At 42.2% G+C, this 25660-nt stretch overlaps 1 long non-coding RNA gene and 1 gene segment (V, D, J or C); one reads left to right on the top strand and one right to left on the bottom strand.

Moving 5' to 3' along the window:
- Window positions 1-5246: 5246 nt before the first annotated feature.
- LOC116596459 lies at window positions 5247-11273 on the bottom strand. The gene is made up of 3 exons (XR_004288120.1): window positions 10683-11273; window positions 5917-6201; window positions 5247-5666 (listed from the first exon to the last, which is right to left on the bottom strand). It is a non-coding gene; the product is annotated as an uncharacterized LOC116596459 (long non-coding RNA).
- Window positions 6704-25660, top strand: part of LOC116596441 — a 22669-nt gene continuing 3712 nt past the window's right edge. Inside the window, 4 exon segments of the V gene segment in view lie at window positions 6704-6945; window positions 7340-7547; window positions 13976-14055; window positions 19839-19841. Coding sequence covers window positions 6897-6945; window positions 7340-7547; window positions 13976-14055; window positions 19839-19841 — 340 coding nt within the window.

The raw sequence follows: 25660 nt of genomic DNA, 5'->3' as shown, positions 1-25660 counted from the left end.
TGCGACAGAACCTGTCTGTTGTTCTGTGGATAGAGAGTTCTTTTGGACTCTCTACATGCAGGTTTCATGACACACTTTTCTTACTGTGTCTCTAAGACAGTATCCATAAGATATTATACAATCCCAGACAATCTAAGATCTTGTACAGGTTCCTTTTATTTGGAACTTGTGAATATTAGTAAGGCCACAGAGATTCCTCTTCGTTATAATTTCCTGCTATTCTTGGCATAATAAATCATCATCACTCCCATCCAGAGATGCAATGAGGTGGAATGGTGATAAAGAAGTGTGGGTGTCATGGTGTGTAAGTAAGTGCCAAGATACTGAGAATCTGCCATTGTTAATCCGTTGTCTCCAGCTAAGCCACCTGTCCTGCTCCATTCTGAGTGCTCTGTCCCACTAGGCAACACAAGCGAAAAGCTTCCTGAGTGTGCTAAAACTTCTAATACCAACCCATAACCAGCAAGGAAACTGAAGTAGTAATAAAAAATCTCCCAACAAACAAGAGTTCAGGGTGGGATGGCTTCCCGGGGGGAATTCTACCAAATATTTAAAGAAGAATTAATATCTATTCTTCTGAAGCTGTTTCCAAAAACAGAAATGGGAGGGAACTTCCAAACTCCTTCTATGAGGCCAGGGTTATCATGATCCCCAAACCAGATAAAGAAGCCCCCCCCCAAAAGCAGAATTGCAGACCAGTATCCCTGATGAACATGAATGCAAAAATTCTCACCAAAATACTAGCCAATAGGATCCAACAGTACCTTGAAAGGATTATTCACTACAACCAAGTGGGATTTATTCCTGGGCTGCAAGAATGATTTAACATTGCAAATCAATCAATGTAATACACTTAATAAACAAAAGAAAGAACAAGAACCATATGATCCTCTCAATAGATGCAGAAAAAGCTTTTGACATTGTACCCTTTCTTGATTAAAATTCTTCACAAGGATGGAGGGAACAAACCTCAATATCATAAAAGCCATCTTTGAAAAGCCCACAGTGAATATCATTCTCAATGGGGAGAAACTGAGAGCTTTTCCTCTAAGGTCAGGAACATGACAGGGCTGTCCACTGTCACCACTGCTATTCCACATAATACTAGAAACCGTAGCCTCAGCAATCAGACAACAAAAAGAAATACAAGGCATCTGAATCAGCAAAGACGAAGTTGAGCTCTCACTCTTTGCAGATGACAGGATAGTCTATGTGGAAAACCCAAAACTCTCCACCCCCAAATTACTAGAACTCAAAACGGAATTCAGCAAAGTGGCAGGATAGAAAATCAATGCACAGAAATCAGTTGCGTTTCTATACACTGACAGTGAGACAGGAGTAAGAGAAATTAAGGAATTGATCCCATTTACAACTGCAAGCAAAACCATAAGATACCTAGGAATAAACCTAACCAAAGAGGTAAAGGATGTACTCTAGAAACTACAGAACACTGACGAAAGAAATTGAGGAGGACACAAAAGGATAACCATTCCATGCCTATGAATTGCAAGAATAAACATTGTTAAAATGTCTCTGCTGCCCAGAGCAGAAGGGTTATTGCATCTATACCATTATTGAGATAACTCGACCCTATGGCTGTGCCCAGTTATGCTCCATCCCCTGCTGATTTGCATATCACCGGAGCACAGCCCACTTCCCTGAACGCTGATTAACAGACTGGTAGCACTGCATGCAGGACACAGTCCCAGTCAGGAGATAGTGTGGACATGAAGGCTCCCACTCAGCTCCTGGGTCTCCTGCTGCTCTGGCTCCCAGCGGAGAAGGAGAACCCTGGGAATCTGCTCAGCCAGTGTGGTCATACTGCTTGGCCCTCCAGAGAAGACCTCTCATAACATGATTCATAGTGTGGCTATTTGTTTCTATGTTTCCAATCTCAGGAGCCAGTTCTGAAATCCAGATGACCCAGACCCCATCCTCACTGTCTGCATCTCCAGGAGACAGAGTCACCATCACCTGCCAGGCCAGTCAGAATGCTAACAAGTGGTTAGTCTGGTATCAGCAGAAGCCAGGGAGAGCTCCTAAGCTCCTGATCTATGAAGAATCCAAGTTGGAAACTGGGGTCCCATCTCAGTTCAGCGGCAGTGGGTCTGGGACAGACTTCACCCTCACTATCAGCAGCCTAGAGCCTGAAGATGCTGGGACCTACTACTGCCAACAGCACAACAGCTACCCACCCACAGCGTTACAGGTCAGAACATAAACCACCAGAGAAGCAGATGTGAGGGGCTGGGCTGCCCCCCTGCTCCTCTGATGCCTGCACCTGCTCAGACAGTTTCTCAGAGGCAGCCCCCCTTCGGAGGTCACTGGAGGCTTTGGGAGAAGGGCAAAGATGCTCCTTGGCCCCCTGACTGACTCCCTTTCCCCTAGAGCATTGCACCTGAGGAGTGTGGGTGATGGCATCAGCCAGGGTCCTCAGAGCAAAAGAGAAGCCTCTCTAGGTATTCCAAGCAGGAATGTTTCAAATTCATAGAATTCCATCCTGAACCATAACCTTTCAAAAAGCTTCAAAGTCTAGGGAGTATGACAATAAGGAAAACAGATGATAGAAATAGGTGACTCCCTGGTGCTTTCCCAGCAGCCAGAGCACATCGCCACTGAGAGTGCAAGCTGCCTAACCATGTGGTCCTTGGGCCTGTCTGGAAAGCCCGAGAATGCTCTAGCCTCTGCAGCCCTCACCCGGTGGTTCTCCTGTCCTCACCTTGTCCACTTTGCCTGTAGCTGCTGACCAGGAGTATCAAATCCTCCTCTTCTGACCTCCAAATTCCAGTGAAGCTGCCTTGTTGAATACCTCGAAAGAAGCTATAGAGAAAAAAAAGGAAAGAGGTGCTTCCAGAAGAGATGGCAATGATGGGTAGCTGACAGCAGGCAGCTCAGGATGGTCAGGACTTCACGACTCTCAGAGCCCTTCTGGCTAGAGGATGGACCCACAATACACTTGAATGTGCTTCCATGTATTATCAGCAAGTCTGGGATCATAGCCTCAAATTTTATTGAGTTATATGGTAAACAGAAAAGGAGGAAATACATTAAATATATAGTAATCCTTTGACAAATAAATGAAAAAGTGTTTTTGACACACAGAAACACTAAACATTAATGCCATATTCTTTTTCCTTAATATGAAAATGATTTGCCCCTCAATATTTTCCTGCAAGCGTGCGGCATCATCTGCATCACTGAGAACTGCTTATAAACACAGAAATGCCGGTCACCTTAGACCTTCAGATGGGGCTCTGCATTTCAGCAAGTTACAAGGTTTAGAGAATATTTACTTCAACTAAAAAGATTTTCCCCAGAGCCCATTTCTGGTCTTCAGCATCCTCATAAAGAGGCTGCTCAGACATTCAGGGCAAAAGAGCCTCAGGCTGGGCCTTGGATTGAACATGGGAGTCCCGACCCAACTCCTCTGCCTTCTGCTGGCCTGCCTCCCAGGTGAGGAGGGGAGTGCAGGGGACATCCCGGAGACGGTGGGAGTCCTCTCCTCTTGACTGTGAGATCTCCCCAGGGATCCTGCCTGTGGATCCCTGACCCGGGGTCTCCCCTCCCCTTGGAAACCCAGGTGCTCTCGGATTCTGGGACCAGGGCCGCCAGAATCTTCTGGGAGGAATGTGGAGTGGGACCTGGTAAACAATGGTGACTTTGTGTTTTGTTTCTATCGAACTGCCCACGGGCACGTGGGGCTGACCCAGTCTCTGGCCTTCCTCTAGGTGTCCCTGAGAGAGGGCATGTCCATCACCTGCAGGGTCAAGGAAAGCGTCAGCGATTACTTGAGCTGGTATCAGCAGAAACCAGGTCAGGCTCCTCAGCTTCTCATCTATGATGCTGATAACCTCAAGTCTGGAGTCCCAGACCAGTTCTCTGCGATTCAATCGGACAGAGAATTTATCCTCAAGATCAGCGCAGTAGAGGCTGAGGATGCTGCCAGTTATTACTGTCAGCGGGGTTCTATCCTTCCATGGTGCTGAAGCCCCGAGCAGAAACCGTCCTGGGCTGGGGTAGCGGGTACGGGGGTAGGGGTCGAGGGTGAAGGGGGTGCCGTGGGGCGGAGGACCGGGCTCATGGTGGGTCCAGCCGCTGTGTTCTGCGCTGTGGTCTGTTCACCGGGCAAGGGCCGCTTTGGGGAAGAGCTTGGAGGGCTCAAGCGCCACGACCTGAAAGGGACTTCGTCCTTTGAAATCTTCCTTTCTGAACAACATAAAACAACCAAACCTTTAGTGAATCCTACGAAGGAGGCTTCTAGGTCAGGCCTGCAAAGGAATTTGTCTGCAGTATCGTCTTTGAATCCCTTCTCTGAGAAACACTCCGCGAAGTTTTTGTTTTATTTTAAAACAGAGCACTAGGCAGAAAAAGGAGCCTATATCCAAGAAAATATTCCTACTAATACTATTAATAACAACAATAATAATAGAAATAATAACAATAATACTACTGATGACAGTAAACAAAATAGTAATGACCCTGCGGGTTGCCATTTGCTGAAGTCTTGGAGACATGCTCTGTGTTCAGTGCTGCACCAGGGCTTTACTCAGCCAGAGCAGAGTCACACAATCATCCTCTAGAGATGAGAAATCAGGGGTTCTCAGAGCTCAGGTTACTCAAGGCACCAGTGCTTCAGGGAAGAAGATGGGGGGGTTCTGATTTTCAGACTCTGTAAGTCCTATTCATTAATTAATTCATTCATTTAAAAAGTAGATAACATTAAATGCAGCAAGGTGAATTTCCTGTATATAAAGTGAATTTAAATATGCACCTAGATCAACATATACCTACACGTATCTTCCTCTAAATGCTACTGAGCCCAGAGAGCCACTGTTTCCAACATACCAAAAGCTTCCTCACACTCCTTACAGTCACAGCCACACTCCATGTTCCCCCAGAACCAGCAGCCACCAGGACTCTGTTTCCTTGTCTTAAACATCACATAAATGACATCATGCAGTATGTACTTTTTGGTTTCCTTTGACAACATGGCTTTTGAACTTCACTTGTGTTGTTGGTGTGGCCAAAATTTATTCCTTTTTTTTTTTTTTAAGATTTTATTTATTTATTTGACAGACAGAGATCACAAGTAGGCAGAGAGGCAGGCAGAGAGAGAGAGAGAGAGGAGGAAGCAGGCTCCCGCTGAGCAGAGAGCCCGAGGCGGGACTTGATCCCAGGACCCTGAGATCATGACCTGAGCCGAAGGCAGAGGCTCAACCCACTGAGCCACCCAGGCGCCCTATTCCTTTTTACCTCAGTAAAGTTCTCTAGTATATGAATCTATCACAATTCCCTTTTCAATCTATGAGTTCCTTCTAGATTGGAGACTGTTATTGGTAAAGATTTTAAGAACATTTTTGCAAGATCATTTGTGGACTTACGCACTTCCTTTCCTTGGGTACCTTTCTCAGAATGCAAGTGCTGAATCCCCAGGTTTGGTTTCAGTAAACACTGCCCCTTTCTATTTCCACTCCAGCAGCTGGGAGTTCAAGTTCCAGTGGCTGCAAATCCTGGCAATACTTGGTGTTGTCACGCTTGATTAGTCGATCTTGAGGTGGTATTGTGGTTAAAATGAAGATTTCCTTGATGAGTAATGATGTTGAGTAACTTCTCATATGTTTTTCATTAATTATCTGGATATCTTGGGCAATATCTGTTTGGAACAGCTATAGATAGATAGATACAGCGGTGTGAGAGAGAGAGGGATTATCTTTTGTTATATATTCTGAAATGGAATCTTTTGTCAAAAACATGCATTGGAAAATCTTCCCTCATGTTTAGGAATGTCTATTAACTTTCTTGATGATATATTTGAAAATAAGCTTCCAGTCTCAAGGGGGTCCAATTTATCCATTTTTTTCTCCCTTAACTTAGTGTGTGTATTTGTGTGTTCCATGTAATAAATATTTGCCTTACCTTTAGAGCCTGAAGTTATCCTCTTGGGCTTTGTTCTAGAAGCTTCATTATTTTAGCTCTCACATGTAGACTGTAATCCTCTAGGAGTTCTTCAGGGTTTTTCTTTCCACCACCCATTTCATTGCATTTCCATCTCCAGTGGCTCCTCACTGTTTATTGGAAAAGAAACACAATCCACTCCATTGTGTGGAAAATGGCCATCTCAGGATTCCTTTTCATGTAGGCTGAAGTAAATTCCTTTCAAAAACTCCTTTATGACACAGCAGCTTGAAACAGAACCAACATCTGAAAAAAATAAGTAAAGGCAGTCTTTGCAAGTAAAGAGACTAGCAATAAGCTAGAAACAGAATAATTTCTTCAATTTATATGAAAATCCAAGGGCAGAAAAACCCAAACAACTATGAAGGAAGTCAGAAGGACAATTAGGGTGGTCGGGAATAGAGATGGACAGAAAAGTACATGCGAGAGGCTTCTGGAGGATTTGAAATATTCGGTATTTTCATCGCAATAGTGACCATTTGTCACTGTTCACTTGTGCCCTGAAAATATGTGCCCTTTATTCTGTATGCATTTTATCTCAGTTGAAATTAAAAAGGACAAAACCCAGAGCCTTTTGAACAAACATAAGAAAGAAACAAAAATCACCAAATATTTGTGGCAACTCAACCACACTAAAATGTAAATATGACTAGGAAATTTCTGGAAACCCAGAAAACTGGGATGGAAAATAAAAGGGGGCACGTAACTGTGAACATCTACCCTTTAGGCAGCATAGATTTTATCTCTGTTGGTTTTCCTTCAAATGTAGAGACATTTGCGCTTACTTTGCTCCAGGAGAGCCTCCCCAAGCCCTTTGCACTGGTTCTCTCCACACAGGGGATTTGCATGTTGTTCTCCAGGGAGGCCCTTCCCTTGCAAGTCTGAGATAAAAGGTCAGTTCTCATTTTGCTTATCAGGGCTCATCAGTTCAACCTCCCAAAATGACTTCCCCTGCTCAGCTCCTGGGGCTGCTGATTCTCTGGATCACTGGTAAGGACAGAGGGGGGTTGAGAAAGGAATGGGGAGTGGGGACTGTGAGTGCTGGGGACACAACTGGTTATGATGACCACATGTCAGAGGTACACAGCTTGCTTTCTAGGATAAGGCATGTTTAGTTCCATGAGCCTGAGGAAAATTCGAGAAGGAACCAGGAAGGTTCTTTGCTCTGATGAAGACTGTGATACAGAAGGAGAGGGAAGGTGTAGGTGACTTCTTGAGGCCCCTTAATTTGTTGCAAACTGTGGATTCTTTTTTGAAATTGGATATTTTAGGGTAGAAATCAACATTTTGAAATGATTTAGCCTGAAAGAAATAACAAGAGAAAAATTCTGAAATGGCTCATAAAGTTTGTATATAATCTTGCATTTCTCTCCCCTTGCTTTAGGATCCAGTGGGGAAATCGTGATGACACAGACCCCGCTGTCACTGTCCGTCACCCCCGGAGAGTCGGCCTCCATCTCCTGCAGGGCTAGTCAGAGCCTCCTACATAGTGATGGAAACACCTATTTACATTGGTACCGGCAGAAGCCAGGCCAGTCCCCACAGCTCCTCATCTACTTGGTTTCCAACCGTTTCACTGGGGTCCCAGACAGGTTCAGTGGCAGCGGGTCAGGGACAGATTTCACGCTGAGGATCAGCAGGGTGGAGGCTGACGATATGGGAGTTTATTACTGCGGGCAAAATCTACAGTCTCCTCCCACAGTGGTTCAGGCCGGAACACAAACCTCCTGCCTGGGGTCCCAGCTGCCCCAGGGAGGAGCTTCTCTGGGGAACTGACAGGACATTTTCTGAGTTTGTGTGAGAGGAAGGAGCTGGAGGCCACGGGGGAGGGGCTCACAGTTGGGCATCAGGCTCCACATGTGGAGGCCCTGACAGCCTCCCAGCCTGGCATGGCAGAAGCAGCAGGGAATTTAGGGGGTCCTGTCCCATGAGGTGAAAGGAAGAGCTAATGAGGCCTCCTCCACCTTTTCCTCAGGCTGTGCTTGTGTTTCTCCCATAAGCGTAGTCACTCTAGTAACCAGACAGGCAACATGGATCTGTGGCAGAAACTGAATGCCTATTGGAATGAACAATGTGGGCTGTATCTTCCACAGGATCATATTTGCTAATATGGGTAATATTGGTGTTTTCTCACTTCATCTTTTTCTACTTCTCTACTACTTACACTGTCCTCCCCAGTAACATGTCCAAGAGAGCAAGTCATACAAGCTGTCCTCAGGGAGAGTCTGGGTGAGAAAAAATCAGTAGAAATTTTAATTCTGATCAATAAAAGAAATATTTACCAGTTTTTAATAATTATAAGATCCAATGCCAAGTGTCTTTGATTTCCCTCAATTATATCTTCCTGAGTGAAAGGGGGTTCTTGGAACTTCAAAAGTGGCTTGAATGTAAACAGCCAAAAATAAAGATCAAGACAAAAGTTACCTTTCTAGGTGACAGGAAAATCCTAAATATATGAGGTTTTCCTTTCTCTCCGAAATGGGAAGGATGTTAAGCATATGGAACCCGAACACTGCTTTAGATGTGATGAATTTGGTGCTCTACTGCTGTTAGAAAGGTTTTGAGCAGTAAGTCGAAGCATTATTTTCACAGGATGTGGTCGTTAACTGAAAATGACTGAATAGGATATCTTTCGGAAATGTTAGAGAATTTACGTATTGACTAGATTCCATTGAAAAGAATGCTTCAGAGTGACTCTTGACCTAGACATTACTCATGTCTTAGGTCATCACACATATGATACAAATAAGAGGGAATGAATTCACCAAATGCCCGACTTTGTTTGTAGACAGCAAAATAAAATGTATTGTGGATGAGTGCATGTTCCAAGGAGATGAATAGAATGGCAAGTACAGCTAAGTCTATTATATCAGTAGCTTTGATAGCGTGTGGAAAATTGTATCCAGAAATCCAGCAGACTGAAGCCCACCAATCATGGAACTTATGACACTAATCAATTATTCTATATAATTATTTTATATAATTAATAATTAAATGTATGATGAGATGGAAAGAGATTATGAAAGCAGTGGAAGGAAATTCAATGAGAGCAGGAAGACCCGAGGCTCAGCAGGGCCATAGTCATCTTGCTCCCACATGATTGACAGTGCTCTGTGATCAGGAAATTCTGCTTTGATGTCAGACAGGAGAGAAAGCCAAACTCCCTCATCATGTTGAGATAGGTAGTAGAATCCTACATGATGTTTCTATCCCAAAGATGTTGTACTCAACACAAAATAGTAAAAAATAAAAATGATGTCATAAAACTGAGAGGACACCAAGGAGAATGAGAAGATAATCAAATTGGCTGTACACAGAAATATCAAAATATAGTTGATTGAATATGACAAGATTTCTCTGTCTCTAAGGTAACAGTCCTGAGGTCGGTAGGCTCCCCTGGTAAGGGAAGTGGTTCTGCTGCATCAGGTCACTCAGGTTCTCCCCAGCTGGTCACTGTGGGTAGAGATTAGCGACCTTGCTCCTAATTTCAGCAGTTGCTTTCAAATCCTATTTATTTACTTATGTATTTATGTATTTACGGATTTTTTTGTTTTTAAGTACTATCCACACCTATTGGGGGACTTAAGCTACAACCCCAAGATCAAGAGTCACATACTCTACTGATTGAGCCAGAAAGGTGCCCCAAAACCTTTTCCTTCTTGTGCTCATGGTCATGATATCAAAATACATAGCATGTCTGAAGGAGATTCTCCAAAAGCTACAGGATTTCATACCTAATCAGATTATTTTGTGGAATGTTATATATCGTAGGACTGATGAATGTCATAGTCATGAGTTTATTGTTATACGAGCTTCATGACAAAACAGGTTCCTTGTCCCGACCAATGCTTTTATTGATAAACTAAAACTCTGTGAACTCTTGGATGGTGATGGCAGCTGAGCCACACTGGGTCAGGAAGGCTCAACTGTATCTGGAACACAACTAAACCCAGGTTTGATGTATCACACCTTCTCCAGGGGAACTGATGAGATATACAAAATTAGGAATAAGTGGATGGTATTAGTCCCTGCTGGTAGGAGCTCAGATACCCAGTGAAGATAATAAATATGTCTACCCCAGAGGTGGGCTCATGCCACTGGATATGCATGGCCTTCTCTCATGTCTCCATGGCTGTGTCCCTCATGAACATAGTGAGCAAATCCCACAGAATTTCAGACAAGGGCTGAGGACAGCTCATCTGCTCAGAGGTATAAGCTTGTTTCTTCAGCATCTCATCTGAGGTGATGCTCTGTTGAATCTTGACAAAACTCTGAGTTCCACTGGCAAAGACTATTTTCTGCTATACATCCTCAGTCCTTTCTCCAGATCTCATAATTGGTGTTGTTGCAATTTTCTCCTCCTGTGCCCTTGATTAATCAGACATCTGGAATCCATGCCAACCCTTATTTCAGGCCAGTTCCCTATCTGAGTTCTAAGTTCTATGTTTGTGTGTGTTTGTGTGAGTCAGAGGCATAAAGATGGGAACCCACAGTAAGTGATGTCCCCGGCATATTAGTCATGCTGTGCCCTTGGCTACAGAAAGCCAAAGATTTGGAAGAGTCACAAATTCTACTTTCTTCCTGTCTTCATGTCTCTTTTCATATCCTAAGCATCAAAGAAGCCTCATGTTCTCCTAGATACGGTTAACCTCCAAGTTTCCCCCAAATAGAATTGTGGTCAAGAAAAGTCAGATACAACATAGAGGATGGGACTTGGGTCTCCTCACCCCAATGTGAGTTTGCAGAATTCCCTCCTTCTCAGGCAACGGAATTATTGTGTGTCACTTTGTCTAGTTAGTCTATATGGTGATTTCAAAGCAGCAGAAAGTTTCATGTTGCCAGAGAGCCAACCTTCATCTAGCATGATTCCCCACTTATTTTTATGGATCAGGTGTGATCTGTATCCAATATTTATATTTATACCAAGAAAGGAAACAAAAAGGGGTCAGACATTTGGATGCTGATTCATGTGAAGCAGAAGGGGAATGTGGCCTTGAAGGTCCAGAGCAGTCAGACAGGTAAGCACACCTGTTTCTCCCAGTGTTTCCAGAGACCATGCACACTCAGAGGGTAAACGTGTTCATGGAGTCTTTCCCGAGCTCCCTGCAACCAGAAAGCTTGTCCATGAAGTTCACCTTTTGTGCGTGACAGTTCTCAGTTATGTGTCCAAAGCAACCAGCCTCAGTCATAGGTGATTCAGGACTCTGTAATCCACTCCAGCCCTCCTGCAGCTGGGGGAGCTTCTCTGCTGAGCTGGTTGATCTCACTCAAGAACTAACTCTCCTTTAATCAGAGAGGAACCTCTGTTTGGAGCCAGGAGGTGAACCTCTGTTTGGAGCCAGGAGGTGAGCAGTCCTCCATGTGTCTAATCTCATCCAAAGCAGTGTGGGCCTGGCTGTGTGGGTTGACAAAGTCTAGAGAACACAGTGCCCAGAATGGGGGGATAGAGCACAGTTTCTGTCCCCCATAAAGGGGTTGCAGGATACCAGACTCAGATCCAAGGAGACAATCATTCCAAGTCACACAGTCACACAGTGGCTTCCAGCTTTATGGAGCTCAAACCAACATCATCTGACAATAGAGACAAAGTACAATGAGACCACTTGCCTAAGTCCTTCCTCATTCACTGGATGATGGTCAAGGTTGGAGACTGCCAGCAGCTGATGTTCAGCTGGACTTCATGTTCCTTGTTCTTCCAACCTGTACAAAGTCTTATTTCTAGGAGCAGTGGTAGCTTGTTGGTCATTTTTGTTCTCCAGGCCCCAGTACCCTCTGTTTATCTGTAAGAGACAAATTCTTCTTTAAAATTAGGAATCTGTGTCCTTTCTCCCTTCCTGAGATCATATTTGTGAAAGGTCCACACATCAAAATTAGCTATAGGTATCTCCAATGACTCTTTTAAAAATGTCACATTCTGAAGTACTAGGGAATGAACTTAACATCATTTTTGTGGGACACGATTCAACCAATAATACTGAATAGAAACAATTCTTAGTACATTTGAAAATAGTCTTACACAATGAGCTTTACAATTTGTAGAGTCCCCTCCTTCTCCCTTTCTTCCCCTTTTCTTTCCTTCCTCCTTCCTTCCCTCTCTCTTTTCTTTCTTTCTTTCTTTCTTCCTTCCTTTCTTTCTTTCTTTCTTTCTTTCTTTCTTTCTTTCTTTCTTTCTTTCTTTCTTTCGCTGCTTAATTTTCTGACATCTTATCTTGACATATTTAATTAGAAGCACTGGAACTCTCCGGACACAAACAGCTACCTGCTAATAGAAACACATATTTGTATAGATGTCGTCAGAAGCCAGAAGTAAGACCTAGAGTCAGTCTCCTTAGAATCCTAAGAAAGGATCAGGCCAAGGAAACTGAAAACCTAAACTAATGTAGCAGAACTAAGAAAGCATACTGTCACTAGTGCAATGTAGAACATATGTATTCCAATCCACCCCACACCACAGTCTCTCTCAGCAACAAGGATTCTTGCCCCAGAGTTCAGAATTGAAAGCTCAACAAAATTCTGCTCAAGTAAGTTCTCAGCATTGTTTGAAAATGTTATTCTTAAGGGTTTCCCAGAATATATTCAGGGAAAACAGTCTTGAAGATTCTTACATATTACTGTCAGATGATAAAATCTATTTTTTCATTTGCTTCCAAATATGACTTGCAGATAAAAGCAATTTGACGTAAGTACCATTTTTCAGGAGCTGTTCAATTCAACAGGATCTGCACTAGGAGAAAATCAGATTATTTCCTTATTTGATAAAGGCTGGTGTGGGCAACCAACACCCCAGAGCATCTCTGACCCAACACCCTACTCCACAATGACTGTATTTAAACAAAACCCCAGGAATTTGTCAGTGATGTACCTGTCTGGGACCCCAGAGTAAGAGCTGGAAACCTTATAGATCAGGCCCTGTGGAGACTGGCCTGGCTTCTGCTGGAACCAATTCAAATAGGGGGAAGAATGTGAGCAACATGGCATTCCCCATCCAGCGATGGACCCGGGACACACACGCCTGAACAGCTCTCTGACACTTGCTCAGAACGGAGGAACACACACCGAGTCCTGGCTGAGATCACACGTTCACAGGGGGATTGCTCTTCCCACTGCTGCAGGTAGCATGGACTTGACTTCATTCAGTTTCTCCCAAACACAGAAGACCTTTTATGTCACTTTGCTCAAAGCTAGGCCCTCCCACCTCCTCCCTGCCCTTTCTGCACTGCTGCACCCAGCAGGGGATTTGCATAGTGTCCCCAAGGGAGGACCTTCCCTTGCAAGTCTGACATAAAAGGCCAGCTTGAATCTTGCTTTGACTTGCCAGGACCCCTCAGTTCAGCTTCTCAGAATGAGGTTCCCTGCTCAGCTCCTTGGGCTGCTAATGCTTTGGATCCCTGGTAAGAACAGAGGGGTGAAGAAAGAAAACTAGTTTGAGTGTGGGGTAAGCTGGGGCACAGCTGCCTTCCAAGTGTATTCTGTGTGCCTGTAAGAGGTATGTGACTTATTCTCCAGGGTGGGGCAGGGGATGTGTAGATCTGGGAGAATGAGGAAGATTCCAGAAGGAACAAGGACCTGTGCTTTAGTGGGGACTGTGACAGAGAAGATGGAGATGGTGTGGGCAATATTCAGAGGGGTCTCATTACTTCAGGAATGTCTGCTTCATTCCTCAATATGCATATTTGAGCCTTTTTGAAGTCTGAAATAATGACAGTAATTTTTAAAAGGCAGTATTTTAGTTAAAAAAAGTAACAAAATGGAAACAATGGAAATATCTAAATATATTTGTATTGATCATGGCACTTTTTTCTCCTTACCTAGGATCCAGTGGGGAAATCGTGATGACACAGACCCCACTGTCCCTGCCAATCACCCCTGGAGAGTCAGCTTCCATCTCCTGCAGGGCCAGTCAGAGCCTCCTGCATAGTAATGGAAACACCTATTTGTATTGGTTCCGGCAGAAGCCTGGCCAGTCCCCACAGGACCTGATCTATAAGGTTTCGAACCGGTATTCCTGGGTCCCAGACAGGTTCAGTGGCAGCGGGTCAGGGACAGATTTTACCCTGAGAATCAGCAGGGTGGAGGCTGATGATGTGGGAGTTTATTACTGTGGACAAAATCTACAGTATCCTCCCACAGTGGTTCAGGCCCGAACACAAACCTCCTGCCTGGGTTCCCGGCTGCCCCAGTGGGCAGTTTCTCTGGGGAACTGACAGGATATTCTCTGAGTCTGTGTGACAGAAAAGAGCTGGAGGTGCCTGGTACGCAGCTTGCAGCTGGGTGTCAGGCTCCACATGTTGAGGTCCTGACAGCTGCCCAGCCTGGTGTGGCAGAAGCTGCAGGGAAGAGTGAGAGACCAGATAGCAGAGGAGTAGCAGACTGAAATAACATCAGATCCCAGGATTTCAGCTCGATGGTTATCAAACCATTCCAAACACCTACAAACTCAACAGGACATAGAATAGAAGAAGAGCAGCAATTCTAGGAACAGAAAATTGACCACTTTCTGGAAGGTAGGATGTGCTGAGAAGTGGATCTGAAGCAACTGGAAGATAGACCGCCAGGGGTAGGACCGGCTCCCAGCAAGCGGTTTTAGATTGGGGTTACCTTAAACTGTGATCCAAGGCACAGTTGGGCCACTGCTCTTCGAGCAGGGACCCCACAAGTAGAAAGTCCAGAGAGATTCACCTTCTTCCCCTGGGAGGAGTGGCATGGGAGCGCATGGCAGGAATCATCTGGGTTTGAAGATTCCAAACAGGGCCGTGCCTCAGAGATAGAAACTCTTGGTGACAGGCTGGGTGAGCTCAGAGCATGTCCAGAGACCAGGGAGACGGGAAGGATTAACTACTTATCTCCAAGGGCACACTGAGGAGTGGGACCCCGAGCTCTCAGCTACTCTGGGCTGGAGATTGGGAAGCTGCCATTTTCATTCCCATCCTCCAAACTGGTATAGAAAGTGTTCAGAGAACAAAAGGTCCTGAGAGTGAATCCAAGCAGATTACTTAGGTTGGTCCCTGGCAAGAGCAGTGCAATTCCACCTTGGGCAAAGACATTTGAGAATCACAGCAGCAGGCTCCTCCCAAAGAAGATCAGCAAGAACATCTAGCTAAGACCAAGCTCAGCGATCAAGGAGAACAGCAGAGCTCCAGAGCTCAGGGAAAGCAATGCATAGAATTCATGGCTTTTCCCCCATGATCCTTTAGTCTTGCAAAGTTAAAATTTTTTAAATTTTATTTTTTTCTTATTCTATTTTTTTAAAGTTTTCCTCTTTCCTCTTCTAAGTTTTTTAAACTAGTTTAACTTAGCAATACCTTTCTAAAAAAATCTTTTTAAGCCTTCATTGTTATAGTCATATTTTATCCCATCACAGTATTTAACCTTATTTTTTGTATACATGTAGGTTTTTTTTTTTCTAAAAAATTTTGGGATAGGATTTCTTCTAATAGATGAAAATATAACCTAATCTAGCATGTGGCTTTGTTCTATTCTCTAGCCTGAGCACATTTTTTTCTTTTTCCAACCAACCTCTGTTTTTTTTCTTTTTCCAACCAACTTATCAATTTCTTTTTTAGATTTTTAAAATTTTTTTCATCTTTACAGTCATATTCCATCCCTTCATCATGTTTACCCTTAATTTTGTATATATATATAAGTTTTTCTTTCTTTAAAATTTTGGGACATAGAGACCAAAATACACCAAAATCAAGTGGGGTGGCTCTGTTCTATTTACCAGTCTAATATATATATATATATATATATATATATATATATATATATATATATATATACACACACACACACACACACACACATACATATATACATAGTTGTATATATATATATTTTTTTAAATTTTAATTTTAATTTTAATTTCTTTTTTCCCCCTTTCTGCTTCCCCCCTAGTTTTGGATCTCTTCTGATTGGTTAGAATACATTTTTCTAGGGTCTTTGCCACACTTTTAGTATTTTATTCTCTCGTTCATATATTCTTATCTGGATAAAATGACAAGGTGGAAAAACCACAAAAAAAGAACAAGAGGCAGTACTGATGGCTAGGGATCTAATCAATATGGACATTGGTAATGTGTCAGAACTAGAGTTCAGAACAACAATTCTCAAGGTGCTAGCTGGGCTCAAAAAAGGCAAGGAAGATATTAGAGAAAGCCTTTCTGAGAAATAAAATCCCTTTCTGGAGAAATAAAAGAACTAAAATCTAACCAAGTTGAAATTAAAAAAGCTATTAAAGAGGTGCAATAAAAAATGGAGGCTCTTACTGCTAGGGTAAATGAGAAAGAAGAGAGAATTAGGGATATAGAAGACCAAATGATGGAGGATAGAGAAGCTTAGCTAAAGAGAGACATACAACTACTGGACAACAAGGGGAGAATTGAAGAGATAGGTGATACCATAAGATGAAACAATATTAGAATAATTGTGATTCCAGAAGAAGAAGAAACAGATAGAGGGGCAGAAGAAGACTCAAAATGGAGGAAAGACCTCAATGTGGGACAGGAATCCATCAAATTTCTTGAGAACACAGGCAGTGACCTCCTCCACCTCAGCCACAGCAACTTCTTCCTAGAAACATTGCCAAAGGCAAGGCAAGCAAGGGCAAAAATGAACCATTGAGATTTCGTCAAGATCAAAAGCTTTTGCACAGCAAAGGAAACAATCAACAAAACCAAAGACAACTGACAGAATGGGAGAAGATATTCACAAATGACATATCAGATAAAGGGCTAATAACCAAAATCTATAAAGAACTTAACAAACTCAACACCCAAAGGACAAATAATCCAATCAAGAAATGGGCAGAGGACATGACCAGACATTTCTGCAAAGAAGACATCTAGATGGCCAACAGATACATGAAAAAGTGCTCCACATCACTCGGCATCATGGAAATACAAATCAAAACCACAGTGAGATACCACCTCACACTAGTCAGAATGGCTAAAATTAACAAGTCAGGAAACGACAAATGTTGGAGAGGATGCGGAGAAAGAGGAACTCTCTTACACTGTTGGTGGGAATGCAAGCTCTTGCAGCCACTCTGGAAAACAGCACAGAGGGTCCTCAAAAAGATGAAAATAGAGCTACCCTATGACCCAGAAATCACACTACTGGGTATTTAACCTAATGATACAAATGTAATGATCTGAAGGGTCATGTGCACCTGAATGTTTATAACATCAATGTCCACAATATTCAAACTATGAAAAGAACCTAGATGTCCATCAACAAATGAATGCATAAAGAATATGTGGTATGTATATATGGAATGCTATGCAGCCTTAAAAGAAATGAAATCTTGCCACTTGCAACAATGTGAATGGAACTAGAGGGTATTATGCTGAGTGAAATAAGTCAATCAGAGAAAGACAATTATCATATATGATCTTCCTGATAAGAGGAATTTGAGAGGCAGACGGGGGGTTTGGGAGGGTAGGGAAGAAAAAAAAAGAAAAAAGATGGGATTGGGAGGGAGACAAACCATAAGAGACTCTCAGTCTTACAAAACAAACTGAGGGATACTGGTGGGAGGGAGTGTGTGGAGAGGGTGGTTGGGTTATGGACATTGGGGAGGGTATGTGATATGGTGAGTGCTGTGAAGTGTGTAAGCCTGACGGTTCACAAACCTGTACCCTGGGGCAAATAATGCATTATATGTTAATAAAAATAATTAATAAAAAATAAAAAATAAAAATTAATTTCAAAAAAGAAGCAGCAAGGAATTTAGGGAGTCCTGTCCTATGAGGAATGGGTTAAGGTGAATGGAAGAGCTCCTGAGGGCTCCCCTTAATCCTCCTTGCTGAGCCTGTTTGTCTCAAATAAAAGTAGTCACTCTAGTAACTAGACAAGAGACACTGATCTGTGGCAGAAATTGAATGCCTATTAGAATGAACAATGTGGGCTGTATCTTCCACAGGATCATATTTGCTAAATCGGTAATATTGGTATTTCCTCACTTTACCTTTTTCTACTTCTCTGCTACTTACACTATCCTCTCCTGTAACATGTTCAAGAGAGTGATTTACATGAGCTGCCCTCTTGTCTGGGTGAGAAAAATCGGTAGAGATTTTAATTCTGATCAATAAAAGAAACATTTACCAGTTTTTAATAATTATAAGATCCAATGCCAAGTGTCTTTGATTTCCTTTTTGATTTCCCCCAATTATATCTTCCTGAGTGAAAGGGGGTTCTTGGAACTTCAAAAGTGGCTTGAATGTAAACAGCCAAAAATAAAGATCAAGACAAAAGTTACCTTTCTAGGTGACAGGAAAATCCTAAATATATGAGGTTTTCCTTTCTCTCTGAAATGGGAAGGATGTTAAGCATATGGAACCCGAACACTGCTTTAGATGTGATGAATTTGGTGCTCTACTGCTGTTAGAAAGGTTTTGAACAGTAAGTCGAAGCATTATTTTCACAGGATGTGGTCGTTAACTGAAAATGACTCTGAATAGCATGTCTTTCAGAAATGTTAGAACATTTACATATTGACTAGATTCCATTGAAAAGAATGCTTCAGAGTGACCCTTGACCTAGAAATTGCTCATGCATTACATCATCACACATATGATACAAATAAGAGGGAATGAATTCACCAAATGTCCAACTTTGTAGACAGCCAAATAAAATGTATTGTGGATGAGTGCCTGTTCCAAGGAGATGAACAGAATGGCAAGTACAGCTAAGTCTATTATGTCAGCAGCTTTGATAGTGTGTGGAAAAATGTATCCAGAAATCCAGCAGACTGAAGCCCACCAATTATGGGACTTATGACACTTATCAATTATTTTAGAATAAATGCATGTTGAGATGGAAAGAGATTATGAAAGTGGTGGAAGGAAATGCAATGAGAGCAGGAAGACCTGAGGCTCAGCAGGGCCATAGTCATCTTGCTCCCACATGATTGATAGTGCTCTGTGATCAGGAAATTCTGCTTTGATGTCAGACAGGAGAGAAAGCCAAACTCCCTCATCATGTTGAGATAGGCAGAGGAATCTTCCATGATGCTTTTATCCCAAGGTATACTGCACTCAAAACAAAATAGTAAAAAACAAGTGATGTCATAAAATTTAGAGTAGACACCAAGGAGAATCAGAAGACAATCTAATTGGCTGTGACACAGAATTCTCAAAATACTTAAAAAGTTGAACATATATAATGAGATTTCTCTGTCTCTAAGGTAACAGTCCTGAGGTGGGCAGGCTCCCTTGGTAAGGGAAGTGGTTCTGCTGCATTAGGTCCTTTGAATTTTCCCTAGTTTGCCACTGTCTGAAGTAATTAGAGTCCTTGCTCCTAACTTCAGCAGTTGGTTTCAAATCCCCTTTGTCCCCCCCTCCCTTCTATCCTCCCTCCCTCCCTCTTTATCTCTTTCTCTCTCTCTTTCTTTCTTTCCTTCTTTGCAGATTTTTTTTTTGTTTGTTTTTAGAAATGTCCACACCTATTGTGGGACTTAAATTATAACCCAAAGATCAAGAGTCACATGCTCTAGTGAAAAAGCCAGCAAGGTGTCCCCAAACCTATTCTTTCTTGTGTTCATAGTCATGATACCAAAATATGTAGTATGTCTGAAGGAGAGTCTCTCAAGTCTATAGGATTTTATACCCAACAAGACCACTTTGTTTGGTGTCATGTATGATAGGATTAATGGATGCTGTAGTCATGAGTCTATTGTTACATGAGTTTTATGACAAAGTAGTTTCCTTGTCCCAACCAATACTCCCATTGGTAAACCAGAGACTCTGTGAACTGTTGGATGGTGACAGCAGCTGAGCCTCACTGGTTCAGGAAGGTTTAACTGTATCTAGAACACACCTAATCCTGGGACTGATGTATCACATCCTCTCCAGGGGAACTGATAAGATGTACAAAATTAGTACTAGGTTGTTGGGGGAGTTAGTCCCTGCTGGTGGCAGCTAAGATGCCCAGAGGTGACAATAATTATCTCTACCCCAGTGGAAATGGTGGACTCATGCCATTGGATATGCATGGCCTTCACCCATGTCTCTGTGAATTTGTTTCTCATGAACATAGTGAGCCAGTCCCATGGAACTTGAGACAAAGGTTGAGGACAGCTCATCTTCTCAGAGGTACAAGCTTGTTTGTTTAGTGTCTTACCTGTGGTGGGTGCTCTGCTGAATTTTGACAAAATTCTGAGTTCCTCTGACAAGTCTACTGCATCTTATATATCCACAGCCCTTTTTCCATATCTTAAAATGGATGATCTTGTAATTTTTTCCTTGCATGCCCTTGATTATTCAGACATCCATGTCAACCTTTTCTCAGGCCAGTTCCCTATCTGAGTTCTTTTTTTTTTTTTTTTTTCTATCTGAGTTCTAAGCTCTATGTTTGTAGGAGTCAGAGGCATAAAGATGGGAACCCATAGTAAGTGATTCCCTCGTTGTCTTAGTCACACTGTGCCCTTAGCTAGAGAAAGCCGAAGAGTTGGAAGAGTCATGAATTCTATTCTCTTCCTGTCTTCACTTCTCTTTTCATGTCTTAACACCAAAGCAGCTTCATGTTCTCCTAGATATGGTTAACCTCCAAGTTTCCTTAAAATAGAAGTTGGCCAAGAAAATTGAGATACAACATAGAAGATGGGACTTGGGTCTCCTCATCCCAGCTTGTAGGTTTGAGTTTGTAGGTTTCCCTTCCTAGGCAATGGAATTGTTGTGTGTCATTTTGCCTAGTTAGTCTGTGGGTGACTTCATATCAACAGAGAGTTTCATGTTTATAGACAAAGACCCTTCATCCAGCACATGATCCCCACACATATCTTTATGGATCAGGTATGATCTATATAAGATATTTATAGTTATAGCAAGAAAGGAAACAAAAGTGAGTCAAATATTTGGATGCTGATTCATGTGAAGCAGAAGGGGAATGTGGCCTTGAGGGTCCAGAGCAGTCAGACAGGTAAGCCCATGTTTACCCCAGTTTTTCCAGAGACCCTGCACACTCAGAAGGTAAATGTGTTCATGGAGTCTTTCCTGAGTTCCCAGCAACCAGAAAGAAAGCTTGTCCATGTAGTTCACCGTTTGTGGGTGACTATTTGCAGTTATTTGTTCAAAGCAACCAGCTTCAGTCACAGGTGACTTGGGGCTCAGTGATCCACTTCAGCCCACCTGCAGCTGGGGGAGCTTCCCTACTGGGCAGTTGATCTCACTCAAGAACAAACTCCCTTTTAATCAGAGAGAAGGACCTCCTTTTGGTTCAAGGAATTGACCTGGCATCCATGTCTTTAATCTCATCCAAAGCAGTGTGGGCCTGGCTATGTGGGTTGACAAAGCTGAGAGAACACAGTGTGTAGTATCCATGCCACCAAAAGATACCAGAAGATACCAGACTCAGACCCAACAAGACAGTCTTCCCAGGTCACACAGTCATATGCTGGCTTCAGCTTTATGCAGCTCAAATTAACAGCATCTGACAACAGAGACAAAGTACAGTGAGACCCACCTGTCCAAGTCCTTCCTCATTCAGTGGACAGTGGTTGAGATTGGAGACTCCCAGAGACTGGTGCTGAGCTGGACCTCATATTCCTTGTTCTTTCAACCTGTACAGAGTCTTATTATTTCTAGGTGCAGTGGAGTGACTGGTGTTGGATGCTGGTTGGTCTTGTTGCCCAGGCCATAGTGCACTTAATAAGTCTATGAAAGACAGACGTTCTTTTTAGAATTAGGAGTATTGTACTTTCTGTTTATGAATAGTATCAGAACATTCCATAGCCTTTTTCTGACAAAGAGAGAATTTTAAAATATTTTATATTTTCTACATATTTTAGGATAACAAATTATGACATGAACAACCAATAAAAATTGGAGACCTTTATGCCTGGAAGCCTGGATGTCTTGACCACATTGGTCTAATTCCCCTACCTTCTGGTCCCTATCTCCAGTAACCACAAAACTGATTTTTTTGGAGTTAATTTTGTTTTTGTTTCTTTCTTTATTTTAGAATCCACTTGTAAGTGAAATAATACACTATTTGTCTTCCTCTCTCTGATTTATTTCTCTTAGCATAATGTTATGGAGGTCCATTTAAGTTGTCACAAATGGTAGGTTTTCCTTTCTTTTTTATGGCTAAATAATATTCCATTATATATATGATGTGGGAAAGAAAGGCAGAAGGAAATGTAGATAACATTAATATAACCTGCAGCCCACTGACAAATACTTGAGGGAGGCAGAGTACAATATTCTTCCGGGATGTTCCCAACTGTCTTCATGTTAATGCTTTGCTAGAGGCAAAAAACCAGGCCTCCTGTTTCCTAGGTGTCTTCTTTAGCATATAAATATCATTTTGAAACTTCTCTTATCTTTACTTCCCCCCGTACTAAAGTATGTAATCAGTTGCTCCTCACAACCCGAGGACAGCAGGTCTTTCTCCCCACAGGTCTTGTCCCCAGGCTTTAATAAAATCATCTTTTTTTTGGGACGCCTGGGTGGCTCAGTTGGTTAAGCAGCTGCCTGCGGCTCAGGTCATGATCCCAGTGTCCTGGGATCGAGTCCCGCATCGGGCTCCTTGCTCAGCAGGGAGCCTGCTTCTCCCTCTGCCTCTGCCTGCCATTCTGTCTGCCTGTGCTCGCTCTCCCCCCACCCCTCTGATAAATAAATAAAATCTTAAAAAAAAAAATAAAATCATCTTTTTTCACCAAAGATGTCTCAAGAATTCTTTCTTGGCCATCAACTGGGGACCTCACCAACATTCCAAAACTACAACAATTTCACAATAGCGGTAAGTTAAGTCACTGTGTTGTACACCTTCAACTTGTAGAGTGCTGGATGTCATTTCTATCTCATTAAAACTGAAAGTAAAAAAAAGAAAAAGAATTTGGAGAACTTGAAAGGTTTTGTGCTAATTTCACCAAAATAGGCAATACTTCCTAACTCATGCATCTTTAAGACTTTTGTAAAAAGGAGTTTCTGAAAACTGGACCTGTCATAAAATCCAACCCAACAGGATTCTCACTATTACTCAATTTCCCCTAATCTACATTTTCATGTCAGATAGTGGGCACATCATTTCCTAGGGCTTCCTTAACGAAGTACTGCAAACCTGGTGGCCTCAAACAACAGAAGTGTATTCTCTCACAGGTCTGGTAGCTTTAAATCTGAAATCAAGGTGTTGGCCAGACCCTGCCTTCTCTGAGCCCTGTGGGAGAGGATCCTCACTTGTTTCTTTACAGCCCTAGTGGCCACAGGCATTCTTTGACTTGGGGCAGCATAAGTCTGATGTCTGCCTCTGGCTTCAGGCGGTCTGCTTTCTCTGTAGTTGTGTGCCTCTGTGTTCTTTCTCCTCCTCTTTTGATAAGGCAACCTAGGAGCTATGTGCAGGCTACTGAAAATGTGCCACTTTGGTATATTAGTATTTTAAATAATCATTCATTGAGGGGCAGCCTGTGCAAGGAGGACACACTGTGTTTCTCTGAAAGCAGGAGATAAATCTCCCATATGGAAGGATTCTTCCCTGGACCAGGAGCTAAAAAGACATCCTTATTGTCATATATAGGGAATGTAGAATCCAGAGGGCTGTAGAAACAACCCTTGTTACTTTTCACTAAGTCACTACTATAGTCCAAATCTTGCTTAGAATTCTTTACTAACTGAAGTTCTCAAAGTTAACTTTTCTTTGGCCTTTCAATTCCTCATAGATTTCTTTCCTTTATCTGAAAGGTTTGAAAACTGTCTGCCTTGGTCATCTCTTAGGGTGTGAGTTTCATTACTGGGTACCTCACACACATGCAAAATATTTTCTCCTGCTTTTTCCTGTTTTTGTTGTTACTTTTTTTTCCTCCTGTTAATCTATGTCATGTAAATTTCTTTAAAAAAATTTTTTTATTATGGCATGTTAGTCATCATATAGCAGATCATTAGTTTTTGATGAGTGTTCTAAAGTTTATTGTTTACATATAACATTCAGTGCTCCATGCAATCCATGCCTTCGTCAGGTAAATTTCTTAGTTCAGCTAGAAAAACCTTGGGCAGAGGAAAATTTCTTCTTCCCTTCTGCTATCAATCATATTCATGGAGGCCCAGCATACTATAGTATGATGCATCGAAATTAATTATACTTGCAAGGACTTTTTTTTCCAAATTATGCCACATTCTGGAATACTAGGGGTAACCCTTCAACATGGTTTTTGAGGGGACACAGTTCAACCAATAACAGTATATAAATATAATTTTTAATTTAATACATTTTAAAAGAGTCCTATAAAACTTCCTTTAACATTTTTGATAGAAACTGCTTTTTGTTTGTTACTTTATTTTCCTCTTCAGGTGCTTATCTTTCTGAGTTCTTTCATGGCACAATTAATTAAGAGATCTGGAATTTTTAGGACAGCAAAATGTTACTGATAATTGTAATAGAGAGACTTATTAATATCGGTACCTTCCCAAGGCAGGAGTACGTCCCAGAATTGCCTTGTTGAACATCATAAGAAATGACCAGGACAAAGAAACCAAAAGTACGTCCCAGAATTGCCTTGTTGAACATCAAGAAATGACCAGGACAAAGAAACCAAAAATGTTTATAATGGAAATTAAAAAAAAAAAACCTATAATAATCTTTTTAACTGGCAGAATATGGGACATGTAGAATTTTACATCTAACTCTTCAACCAGGATTTATTTCAGCAAATGAGATTGGTACCACAGAGTTGACGGTTTAAAAGTCAACATAATTGTTGCTTCATTATCTTTTTCAGCATGTGTTTAATACCTATTTTGTGGATTTCCCAGAAGACAGTGTCAACTTAAACCATGAGGGAAACTGAGGAAAGCTTAAAGGACCGGACACTGAATAGAAGTGCATGCTGTAGCAAGCCACAGGTGCGTCCGTTGAGGGTTTGGGGCAAGCTGTACTTATGGGCAAGGAATGCAAGGAAGGGAAAATCCAGCCACATTCCAAGCAGTGAATTCACTGGCTTAAGGATGGGAAGTTATTCGTGGAAGATATTCATTGGTCAGGACAGAAATCTCCATCTTCCATAAATCAGGCATTTAATGGAAATCAGTCTCCAGTTCTCAATTTCCATTCTTGCAAGGGTCCACATGTGAGATTTTCCATTTCGTATTTACTGGTTCCATTTTAAATGGAGATCCTTTCACAATATTCTGACCACATATTCTTGTGGAATCTTACCTGGACTTGTATTTGTTAATTTGTTTCCTTGGTCCTTCAGCCTGACTCTGAATTTAAATTACCTCAAATATAATAAGAAGGCCAAATATGCTTTCTCAATGGCTCCAGAATTTTGTTTGTCTGACAGAAGCAATTTGACACAGGCAGTGTTTGTCAGGAGGTGTTCCATTCAACATGACCTGCATCAGGCTGGCACATGAGGAGAAATTAGGTGAGTTCCCTCTTTAGTGAAGGCTGGTGAGATAGGTGGTCACCCCAGGGCAGCTCTGACTCAGGGCCTTATCCCACAGTGCCCATATTTAGTGAAAACCCAGGACTATATCAGTGATGGGCCCAGGATGCCTTGAGTACTAAAATAATGGATGCAGTCATTGCTCTTCTCACACATGGACTCTGCTCATGGATTATAGGATCATAGCTATGGCTTCCCCACAGACAGGCCAGGCAGGAGCTTCAGGTTCTCACACAATGCTAATAAGAACCCAGAATATCCTGATAGAACTTAGCTCTATTTGATGTCAAAGAGGCAGTATGGAGTTTTTCAAACACACTTAGAGAA

The sequence above is a fragment of the Mustela erminea genome, chromosome 7 (assembly GCF_009829155.1).
Source record: "Mustela erminea isolate mMusErm1 chromosome 7, mMusErm1.Pri, whole genome shotgun sequence".
NCBI classification, from domain to species: domain Eukaryota; kingdom Metazoa; phylum Chordata; class Mammalia; order Carnivora; family Mustelidae; genus Mustela; species Mustela erminea.
The sequence above is the reverse complement of the archived record's forward strand: the minus strand, read 5'-3'. Positions and strand labels throughout refer to the sequence as shown.